Source organism: Gavialis gangeticus, unplaced genomic scaffold (assembly GCF_001723915.1).
Source record: "Gavialis gangeticus isolate Ggan-Ray unplaced genomic scaffold, GavGan_comp1, whole genome shotgun sequence".
Taxonomy (NCBI): Eukaryota; Metazoa; Chordata; order Crocodylia; family Gavialidae; genus Gavialis; species Gavialis gangeticus.
In genome coordinates, this window is record NW_017729022.1 from 24,031,134 (window position 1) to 24,042,872 (window position 11,739).

The 11,739-nt window shown below is 39.4% G+C and overlaps 1 protein-coding gene across 9 annotated transcripts in view; it reads right to left on the reverse strand.

Annotated features, from left to right (window-relative positions):
* Positions 1–11,739, reverse strand: part of GRIP1 (glutamate receptor interacting protein 1) — a 493,469-nt gene that overhangs the window by 16,472 nt on the left and 465,258 nt on the right. For 8 of the 9 annotated variants that reach the window (XM_019514681.1, XM_019514682.1, XM_019514680.1 and 5 more), the window contains 3 exons: positions 9,705–9,861; positions 3,304–3,415; positions 461–694 (listed from right to left, as the gene is read on the reverse strand). In XM_019514681.1, coding sequence (XP_019370226.1) covers positions 461–694; positions 3,304–3,415; positions 9,705–9,861 — 503 coding nt within the window. Of the gene's footprint in view, positions 1–460; positions 695–3,112; positions 3,158–3,303; positions 3,416–9,704; positions 9,862–11,739 lie in introns of all 9 variants that reach the window. The other variant, XM_019514688.1, reaches the window with a different exon arrangement.

Genomic DNA, 11,739 nt, shown 5'->3' on the forward strand with positions numbered 1-11,739 from the left:
GGTTTTGAAAACCCCCAAGGATGGATCTTCCACCACCTCTCTGGATAACCTGATCCATTGTTTTACTACCCTTGGTCCTCAAAGATTTCATTTTTACTCTACCTTCTTGAAAGAGGAGGCAGAGCCAATAGAAGCAATGTAGGTAAAGCCACAATATGGGGATGGAGAAATAACCCATCCAAAGCAAAAAAAAAAAAGAGAGAACTCACCAACAAAAACAAGATCCTATGCAGCCATCTCCTCTGAGGATTTGCCATAAAAGTAAATAGTAGATGAGGATACAACTTATTCAGTTTGTTCCCCTATAAGAACACATTACAAGCGTGTTTCCAAGAAGAAATAATAGACCCATACTCAAACTTGTGGGGTCATTATGAAAAGTACTTAATATACAACCACACAATTAGAATCCCTATGCTGTATATATTATGAAGAATTACCATTAAAAAAAATTACAGACCTTGTGTAACTCCACAGGAGTTGGTGACATGATTTCTTTCATTTCTTGTTTAATTTTTCTCAGAACCACAGACTTTCTGCCCACATCTGATGGCAGGGTGTTGCTGCGGGTCGTCTGGCTGTAATGTGGCCTTGTGGTGCTTCTTTCCTGAAAACTGGCTTGTCTTCCCAAGTGGCTGCGAGGCTGTGGGTTTTCATGATTCAAACTCATTGTACTTCCTGACATAATGGTGGCCTACAGCGGTAACAAACAGGTTTATTTTTTTAATGTATAATTTGTATTAAAGAAGGCTAAATTCTCTGTTCTATTTTCAAAACACAGTCACTTCAGGGTACAGCAAAAGGCAAGAGGACAGACATGAAATCTCCTTGTGAAGCCACTAAAAAAAGCTCTTTGGCAAAAGGTTTCCCTATGGAATGTGCCATTAACATGTCCAAGGAAGCTTTAATACCATGAAGCTGATTACAGCTTGAAGCCTGTGCAATGCAATCATTTATTTACACTCAAAATATGTTTAAAATAAAATGAAAGTTAAATTCTGGAGCCCTACTTTCATTAAATGACAAAACACTTGTAATAGCTTCTATCGTGCTCCCTGGTGAAACTACAGCAGCAGGTGGATTTGATAAATCTTTACTGTTTGGCTGAAGATCTTGAAATAAATAAGAAGGAAGTCTTAACCAAATAAGCAAGGTCAGTACTTTAAAACAAGTGGAAGTATGCTCAGGGAAGGATCCAGGGGTGGGTGCAGTGGTGCTGTTGTACCCCTCCCCCCCACACTAATTCCTGTTCCACCCACACTTTAAAATCTACTGCCTAGCGAGGGCAGCAGCATTTCTATTCAGGGAGTACTGTGGGAGTCGACTGACTTAATGATTCATTAGAATTGACTTGATTCCTGCTAGTTTCTCTTCATTCCATAGGTGTTAATGACTCTCCCCTTTTTAATGGTCTTGATGTTCCACTATTCAAACTACCTTTTCTTCTGCAATTTTGCTGTCTGCTAGCCGTTCATAGTAATTCCTCTCTTCGATTTCAGAGCCCTGAAGACTGTTTTTAGCTCTAGCTAAAAACCTTAACAGAGGTGTAGTAATATCTCAGATGACTGACAGTAAAGTATTGGAGGTACTGTCAAGACACTCAAGACTGGACTTCATTTTACGAGTTTGATTAAGAGATGTACATTTAACTATAACGACTACAGGACTAATGAAACACTATCTTTTGATTACTTTGACCATTTTTTGCCTAGTTTCTTGTGTTTTTTAATGTTTATATATAATCAAGCAACCTAGTGCACATTCCAATAAAGACGTATTTATTTCGCTTTGATTTTAAACTGTGCTAGATCCTGGCTTATTAGTAAAGATCCTGGTTTCTCTTTAACTGGAGAAAAATGTGTTGTGTTTGATGATGTGCTACACAATCTGCTCCAGCCATTTTAAAATCCTAGATCTATCCATGAGCATGGCTAAACTTAGCTTTTCAAAAATCTTAAAGTTTCAAAAATCACACCACATAACCTACTGGGAATCCTAGTTCTATAATGTGACTTCTGGATGGATGATGTTTGTTCAGAGCTATGCAACTCAATACTGAGGTTGGTAAAGCAGAAGTACTCAATTGCAATTCCAAGTTTTAATTTCTATACCACATAACTGATATTTAAATTACAGAAATCTTAACTTGCTGAAATATCCTTTCTTGTTATCTATTTCCACACCATTTTGCTGTGCCCTGAATAATGAAAACCATAAGTGGTACCATGCCAGAGATAACTACAAAATTAAACCAAACTGACATTAAGTATTTCCCTTAAATTTTTTGTCTTGCAATTACAAGTACATAATAACCATACATGCAATACAGAAGCCATAAATCTGAGGATGTACAATCAATTTAAACTGCAGAAATTTCACCCAGTTATGCCATTCACATTCCTTGTGGTTGCTAAGGGACTTTACATAACATAAAAATGAAAATGAGATTCTGCCAGTTCTGCAGCTCAGGGAATTTAAAAGAACATAAAAGAAAATATTTTAGGACTTTCCATTCCACAGCTTTAAAAGCGTCAGTATATTCTTAATTGTTCTGGTTAAACAAGTTACAGAAAATGTAATTAGACAAAAAAAAATGCAGTTACTGTGCTCATCCCCACCCGACCTTTACATGGAACAACATTGAAATGGAATTCATATCTGCCATTTACTCTAGGGCATAATGTAAAAATTCAGTGTGCATGCGTGTGTGTGTATCTATGCTCTGAATGTTTCTCAAGCTGTTATATTTGTTTACCAAGTGATAAGGCTCTTGTAAAAATGTTTTAGGTGACATTTTTCTTTTATGTTCGCCTTAATCAAATTAAGTTCTATTCCACATACAAATTACAACATGCGAAGAAAAACTTCACAAAGCAGCCAGAAGAGAATGGGATGCACTGCTGCTGGAAAATGATGCCCACGTAAAAATTCTGCACCAATTGCTGCATGTGCAGGCAGTGTTAGCAGTGCACACAGCAGAAGCTGCAAATCAGGAAGCTTTGGGGTGAACATGTTTCTAGAATTTCAGCTGCATTGTATGCAAGAAAATAGCTTTATTAAGGGTGGGGGAAGCAGCTGCACAAGCAAAAATATAAACATAAAGGTTAGGTACCAAGAGAGTCATGTTTCTCAAATACAGACGCCTGTCAGCCTTGTCCTGTGGAAAGGGGTTAAAGCTTTTAAATGAAGTTGTGTGATTAATGCGAACTAAAAATATACAGCAGAAAAGAACATAAAATGAATGTAAAACAAACAAAAATATTATCTCTATATAGTAGGATGAATGGGTTAAGATTGTGCTACCTCTAGCTCCCTCAATATGCCTGACTGGCCACAGGTCTCTAAATCCTCCAGAGCCTGAGACCAGAAATTTTCCTCCTGGTCAGTCTCGGTGTTATCATGGGTACCTGCAAAGCTAGATTCACAAAGAGAGGTTCAGTCAAATGTACAAACAATGTAAAGGCTTCATTTTGAAAAGTACCATTCAAACAAGCATCTTGCCACACATTGGAGCTGCAGTAATAGACTGTTGCAATAAGAAGAGGACAGACTGGGGAGGGGTGGGGGGTCACAAACCAGCAGCTGGTGGGATGGTCTGTGTGGGTGAGAGTCACCCTCACATACTGGCAACTGTTAGCATGTGACTGGGTAAGGAAGAGGTATATTTTGAGCAAAGGAAAGGGCTTAAGAACAATTTATATGCATTTCATTCTGCAATAACTGGGACCTCTCAATGAAAATTAGTGAACCAGACAGAATTACAGTTCATAGCTTATCAGTGCAATGCTATATTTATAATTAGACTTTCCCACCTCACAAACTTCCCTGGTGGTGTATAAAAGTAGCTCTCACCTTTGTAAATAACATCTTGCAAACGTATCTACTCCAATCCTGATGCTTTCAGCTGAGTCCTTCATTCTTGGCTATATTTATCATAATTAATATAACCCCGTCCCAGCCTCTATCACAACAACTATTGCAATTACTATATCTATGGGCAGCAGGATATATAGGCTCTTGAATGTTTACAACTCTATTTCACTGAGAAGTAGGCACCAATTCAACAAAGTGCTCAAGTATCTACTTAAAGTCCATTTCTAGGCCATTCTTGTTGTTGTTGATTTATTCTTCGCCGTTTCATAAAAGTGCTGAAGCCTTATCACCAGCTCTCTCCTGCAAGAATTGGCTGAGTGATACATAGAATTGGTCAGCAAGAGTTTGGATAAAACCTGCCAATTATTGACTGCAGAAACACAATGCAGAGCTACAGTGCCACAGCATTTTATTGGGCTATCAGCATGCAAGATAGCAAAGGCACTCAGATGAAGAATAATTTACACTGCATTTGGAAGTGTCCAGCAGTCTACATACATAGGGAGCACCATTATGGAGACATTTCAGGACTTTCTTGATAAATGGTGTTTTGCCTACGATACTGCTAATGGGGTACTCTGTTAACATAATAGCTTCTAATGTCAAAGGCATTACCGCTTGAACACTTCACACACGACAGCTTTGCACCAAGAATGCTCTCTCACAATTACTATCAGTTAGGCAGACAGTGGTTGGCCTTTTCAGGCAAACCAGCCTCCCATCGCAATGTTTTTTTATAGCTCCAGTGTTTCTTCTAAAGTACTGTTCAGCAATGATGAGGATATCTACTCAGATCACTGAGACAGACTCCTCCCCATGATGTTAACATGATGTTTTAGAGAGGTCTTTGACCTCTGAAGTTGCAGGAATTCTGAGAAAATTCCTTTTAGGGTTGGTGCCAACTCTGCATAGTCAAAGAAGTCCAATATAGTATCTTACTATTACAATACAGTATGCTAATATTGAACTATCACATATAATGGAGCTCGGTAAGTGTAGGAATAGGGTTACATGTGGGGGTTGTCTTTGATAACAGGAGAAAACTATGTAGCTGGGATAGAGATAGACAAGCTTTTGAATGGAAGACATTCTTCCTTGCTTCTCATATAACTTCTGGACCATCACAACAACAGCACTATTACACTGCCATAAGAGGGGACTGCATTTAGTGAGCCAGATGGGCCAGCCTAGTCTTATGTAATCCCTGTAGAATGTATTAATATGCCAGTGTGAGAATCTCAGTCTTTTTTTTCCTTTAATCTCTTGCTTGCCCCTGTAGCTGAAAGCTTCCTGATCTCTGGGTCCAACTAGGGCTGTGTAGAAAAAAACTGGACTTGTTTGAATTGAAAAATACATTTAAAATAGTTTTGCTCAAACCCAGCTTTTCAGTTTTTCTTGCTGAAACAAACCACTAATAATTTTTGTTCCATTTTTAAGAAAAATGTCCTGGTTAAACCCAAAGCACGATGTTTTATTTTCTGGTATTTGTAATAAAAGCAGGTGAAGGACTAGAATTTCCAAACTGCTGAAGAAGGGGTGGTGATGCTGGTGTTTCTCTGGTATTCCATGCAAAGTGAAACAGCTCCAACAGAAAAGATAATGAGGACCCACCTCAGTTTGCCGTATAGTGGGGAATTATGAAAATTTCTGGGAGGTCCTTGGAGTCAAATCCCCACAGTAAGAGGACAGAAATGAACCTATTTCTGCTACAATCCCACTGAGTGCCTAAACCCCAGATTACTAAATAAAAGGGGACAAGAGCATCAGTCTGGTGAATCTTACTCTGAAAACTTTTTTCCTCCTAATTATAAGGTACTTGGTAAATTTCATTAAAATCAGGAAGTTTTCAAATGACATTAGTCACTATTTGCTTACACCAGTCTCAATGCCATTCCTTGGAGCATCTCATGAATCTTGCCTATTTTCTTCCCATTTTTCTCTCTCTCTTGGCTGTTCTGTCTTCTTTCTTTTTACGCTGATTCTCATATAAATTGCTTTTCTCCTTTTTTTCTCTCTTAGTGAGTTTGTGTGCACTCTTGGTTTTGTTCTCTGGATTGTTCTGCTTTTTCCATTCCCTCTCCTTTCTTTAGTTCTGTCCTTCTCATTCCACATTTCTACCTCTTGGCCCTGGGTTTTCCACTCCACTGCTGTTTGCTCTGACCGATTTCTTTGATTCTTCCCGAACACTCCCATGTCTTTCTGATGCTGTGTGTTCTCTCTCCTCTCTGCAGCTATACTATACAGTTCAAAGGAAGTAGCATGTTGGGGGAAAGTATTTCTTAGTGTTACCCAGAGGAAGGACAGAGAACTTTAGCAGAAGGCCACGGTGGCCCCAGAATTCTCCTGAAAAATGGAAGAGTGAGCATGTCTGTTAGCAGGACCAGCACACCGTTTTGTCAGTAGAAGTATAATCCATTTTCTAGATACTGTCTTCAAACAAGCCTTATTTTACTTACTTTAAATTGTGTCTCACGTCTTAGGATTTTTACACTGATAAGGAGGAAATTGTTCCAGGCAGCACACTGTTATTGATCTTTACTCTTAAAGCAGTGGTTGAATAAATGATGTTTATTTTAAACAAATTATAAACCTTATTACCAGATTCCTAGTTCATATCTGATTCAATTTTTCAGCCTATTATTTAACTAATCCCCAAACAGCGTGTTTATCAGAGTCATGATTGCATCTCGTCTTGAGTTTGAATCGAGGGTAAAAGTGCTCCTCTTGTTAAAACAAAGCCATTAATTTAATAACAATGGGAGGAGAATAAAAGGGAAGGGTAGTTTTCTTTATTACTTGTTTTCAGGCCAAGCAAACCGTGTTCAAGAAGCCAGGACTTCTCTTTATACCAAGTCACTGGGCTGCTGCCTTAGTTCTTCCTCTTCCCACTGCCCCTAGCACAGTACTGGTATGGAAATAACTGCCATTATCATGGGCTGGATGTTTGGCTACCTGACTGGAATAAAAACATTTTTTCTGGTTTAATGCCATCTGTCAAGTCTGGAAAATTTCATTTAGAACAGATGACACCCAAATATTAACAACACAGTGCTATATTAGAAACCAATGCAGCACCATCAGTTGCTTTGATCTAGGAGGCATGTAGAATGCTGTACTCTCCACTCTACTAGAGGACACTTGTTTCTTCCTCCTTGCCAAGGATCACAATGCATCCTTGCTTCACGTCACTTAGAAAGGTTTAGACACTATGGGCACCTATACACATTCCCAACACTTGCTCCAACATATTCTAATTAGGTTAATTTAATTAGCATGCTCCAGCAGCCTAGACATCATCCCTGTGCTTCAAAATGGCAGAGGGGGTGTGGTGCTTTAGCTAAAGCTCATCAAACAAGCTTTAGTTAAAGTGCCTCCACTGCCATTTTGAAGTGCAGGATGCTAAATACATGTGATGCTACAGGTGCTTCAATTAGAGTGGCTCCCAAAAGCTATTCTAATTAAAGCACTCTCCCTCCCCCCACCCTGAAGAACATGTGAAAACAGCCTTTCATGATCAGCAATTTAGCGTAAAAGGAAATGAAAAAGAATGAAGTTGATTTGAATTAATCAGCTCCAAGGTGCAGACTATTTCACCTTTTATTTGGCTTTTTGGGAGATGTTTGTAGGCCTTATTATATTACTAATTAAGACAAGCATTGACCAGTGTATATACAGCTCACGTAAAGACTCTTCTAAAGCACTGACCAAAACAGGAGGTGCGCACTGTGTGCCTATAAGATTGGATTGCCCATCTAATCCAAATTAGGCAGATGAGTTCATGCTGAACTGCCTGAAGCATGAAGAGTATTCTCCAGGGCACAGGTTCCCTGGAGAGACTGTTCTAAAGCAGTGGCTCCCAACCTGCAGACCTGCACAGGAGCATGACAGGGCAAACACAGCCAGCTGCATCCCTCCTGGGGCTGCCCCATTCCCCAGCTTTAACTCCACATGTCACTGCTGGCAGTGGAAACCGCTTGCTCGGGCAGACATATGGGGGTCTAAGTGTGGGGCTCGTGCCATGACCCAGCAGCCAACCCTTCGTGGCCTGGTATCAGGTCATGGCCTGGTGGTTGGGAACCTGAGTTCTAAAGCGTATGTTACATAAGAACGGGCACCTGTAAGTTCTTTAGGATGCAGGACAGACCAAAAATTAACTAATATTTTGTTTTGATAGTGGTGATTTGCATAGGCCAGTTAGAGATATTGTTGACATAGATAAACATCTGCTGAGTTCACCAGTGTCAATGTGTCTCTTGGTGAGATTGCAGTAAAAGTGAAAGCTAGATTGTCCACCTTCAACGTGACCATCCTGCTCAAGGGCTACATTGACTTAGACTCCTTTACGTCTTTCTCTTACTATGATGAGTTAATCATCAAGCAACTGGCACTTTTTGTCTTGAGAGATAAATTATGCTGTTTCTAACTGTAAGAGGTCTAAGATTTTCTTCAGGATGATTTTATGTTTTTTGTCCTTCTTGAGATGGTGTGGAATTGGAATGTGGATGAACCTGAAGTTTCTGCAAGTGCAGTACTATCTACTTTACTCACCTGTCTCCAACTGCTTGGAACCAGGTGACCACCTTACAGACAGACAGCAGCACTGAATATTTAAACTGGCATAAGGGGTTGGACCTACTCTTTGGCCAGGGTCTTCTTCTGATAGTCCAGGTTCATGGTCTCCCTTTGGAATAACAAAAGTCTCTCTGTACTTTTGATGTGGTAGGAACAAAAGCAGCTGGGTAGGTAGCAAAAGCTTATCTATGACCACAGCTGTCATCTTATCAAGATTCCACTTGAAAATCCTGAGGTAGAAAAGACTTTGCTCTGAATAGCCAACTGATATCCAGGGCTGAAACCAGAGTTGGCACCTGACCCCTGACTTTGCTGCTGTGGCACTCGCATCCAGTCTGTCTTATCAGTAAGACAATAGCTGGATGTTTTCTTTATTATTCAATTTGAATGTGTTATGGTTCTGGGATTTGAGACTTATTGGTCATTGTGCTAAAACACACTGGCATGTATTTCTTTAAAGGCAGAATAATTGAAATCCTAGATAAGCATGACTTCTATTTTCTTCTCTGCAGAAAATAACTTCTTCCAGCAGAAAATACTATGTTTTTTGCAGAGATGAATGAGCAGTAATTGGATGAGACTTACAATAGAAGGCAGAAGGATCTTTGGTTTCTCATACTGTGCAATATCCCTTGGTTTTGCTGGTTTTGATGATGTGGAGGTGTCTTTCAGTAAGCAAAAAATGGGGCTGGAAAATTTTGTTTTGTTTTGGACAGGAAGTCTTGGAAGACTCTTTGCCTCTCTCTCTTCCTGGATTGCTATGATGACTCTTATCCTCATTCCTCTGGTTTCTACCATGTCTGGAGGAAAAGAATGCCTTGTGCTTTGTTTGTAAGTTAGTGTGATCCAGAATCAAGAGTTCTCATGGAAAATGAAGTTGCTTTAGTGAGGTTTTGCTTCTTTTCCTGTCTTTTTTGTTGTTCATTGTGTGCAGGAGTGGGAGTGTGTGGGAGGGGGTTCTTTTCTTCTATCTGAAGCTTATTATAAAGGGATGTACCTACAAGTTTTTTTCTGAACATTAACAGCTAATGCTGTGCTCTTTTATGCACAGAAACTTACCATACATGCCAGCCTTGCTTTCAGCTTCATAGATCATAAATCTCATGCAGCACAAAATGCAAATATTACATCTCAGTAGCTAAAGGAGAAGCTGGAAATCTGTGTTAGAAAAAGATGTTTTCATCCTGGACTATTAACACTAATTTAAAAACAAATTCTGCAGTCACACAGCAAATAATGTAACTATGCATGTGACTTACCCACTGGCTGTTGGTCTGTCCCATTCATCATCACTCAACCCTGTGTCATGAAAAGGGTGGTTCCTTGACCTACTTGGAGGGGATAAACTGCCTCTTTGTTTTGGACTCCTCCATTCAAATGCATTGAAGTTGTATCCCGATGCCTGATAACTGGGTCCTAAAAATATAGTCATAATATGACTCCACGTCTTCAACCAACAATATTCAATAAATGCCTTCTTTTATGGCCTAGCTTTGCCAAGACCTGCACCTATGACTTGTAGGACAAAAAATGCTGGTATTTGTTTACAGTCACAATAAGTTTCATTGACTAAATCATGTTCTGATTTACTTGTGTTCAAAAAGGGGGGGCTCTTGTGAAAACTATATAAAAATCAGAGATTAAATATCTCTACAAATGAACCCTATTGTCCAAAATTGCGTCTCTGTCCCTAGACTGTATCTCAGTGTACTAGGCTGGCCATTCTTCAGTCCCTACATTAAACACTGTATGTTGAACATTAGCAAAAAATGTCTCAGCACTGCAGTGCAGTGTATGCTCTCATGAAATCATGCTGCCTCTATGCAACCAATCAATATGTCTGTCAGGAGAAATAAACCATGGATCATCTCCTGAGATGTCCTATAACACGACAATGCACCCCACAAGATTTGGCAACACCAACATCAGAAGCAGTGGCCTGTGCAGAATATTGGGAAGAGACCATATAGAAAGGTTGGACTGGAGACACATCGAAGAAGTGCAGGGTGCGGCTGCAATAGGCATTGAAGTCTAAACAAAATATGGTCATTCAAGATCCCTTTGAAGTTTTGACAAAAGGGGTTTAACCTCAGGGTTCTAACCAAACTCCATCTCAGGTAATTACATTCTGCCTACCTAAATTCCCTTGCATGAATAAGTATTATCATTCTTGCCCCAAAGTGACATGCAGTAACTACTGTGCTAGTTCCATTGCACTGGGGATCAAGTGTTCCCTTGGGTATGTTCTGTGTACTGGTTTAAACTTGGAAAGTGCTTTGAAATCCTTTGGGATGAAAGGCCCTATAAAACGTATATTCTAAGTATAATGTGATTTATTGAGGGAAAAGATTGGATTTCTCCACACTCTTGTAAAGGTCTTTGCCAAGGAACCTTTGACTTTTATGTGGGAAGTCACCAGCAGAAAGCAGAAAAGATCTGCCTCAGTTAAATGTGTTATCCTAAGCATGGCACCCCATCCCCAAGCCTCCCCGCTCACCCTAAATGGCAGTTAGACTGCTACCAACTGAGCACAATGAACTTTTCTGTCTCTGTTGTTGGCTGAGCAGAAAATTCTTCATGACTCTGCAGGCTAGAACTACTATATAGGTCTGGGGACTAAACAGTTTACAGTTTAGTATTTCAATAGCATTTTTTTCTAATAGAAGCAGAAGTGTGACCAGTTTTCCGTAAGAAGCCATGTGTGAGATGCATGTGCAGTTGCTTGTCAAACAAACTAAATTATAGCTGAACACTGAGCATTCTTCTCTCCATGAGGGAAATTAAATGACAGCAGCACAGTGCATTCTGGCACTCTGTCAGACTAACCTGCTTGTTCTCCTGAACTGAAATAGAGCAGCAAACATTCTTGCTTTTTCTAATGTAACACATCTTCATGCTATTAACAATGATTTTGACCTCCTAATTAGATAGAAAAATGAGTCAAAATAAATACCTAAACAAGTCTGATTAAATTTCAGAATAATTAGATCACTGAGGATTTAATTTAAAACAATCAGATTTGAGATGTTCAAAGGTTCAGCTGCAGATCTGTTGCTTTTCACTACAATGACCACTTTGCATTTATAAAACAGTTTTCATCTCAAAAGCTCAAAATGCCTTACACACAATAAATTCAGCTTCACAGTACTCTTAAGAATAGGATGTGTTTTATTATCCTCACTTTAATAAATGTGGGAATCTCAGGCACAAAAAGATGAAGCTATTTGCCAAAGGGATTTATCAAAGGTCACACTGCAAGTTTATGGTGGAGTTTAGAATAAAACCCAGCATTTC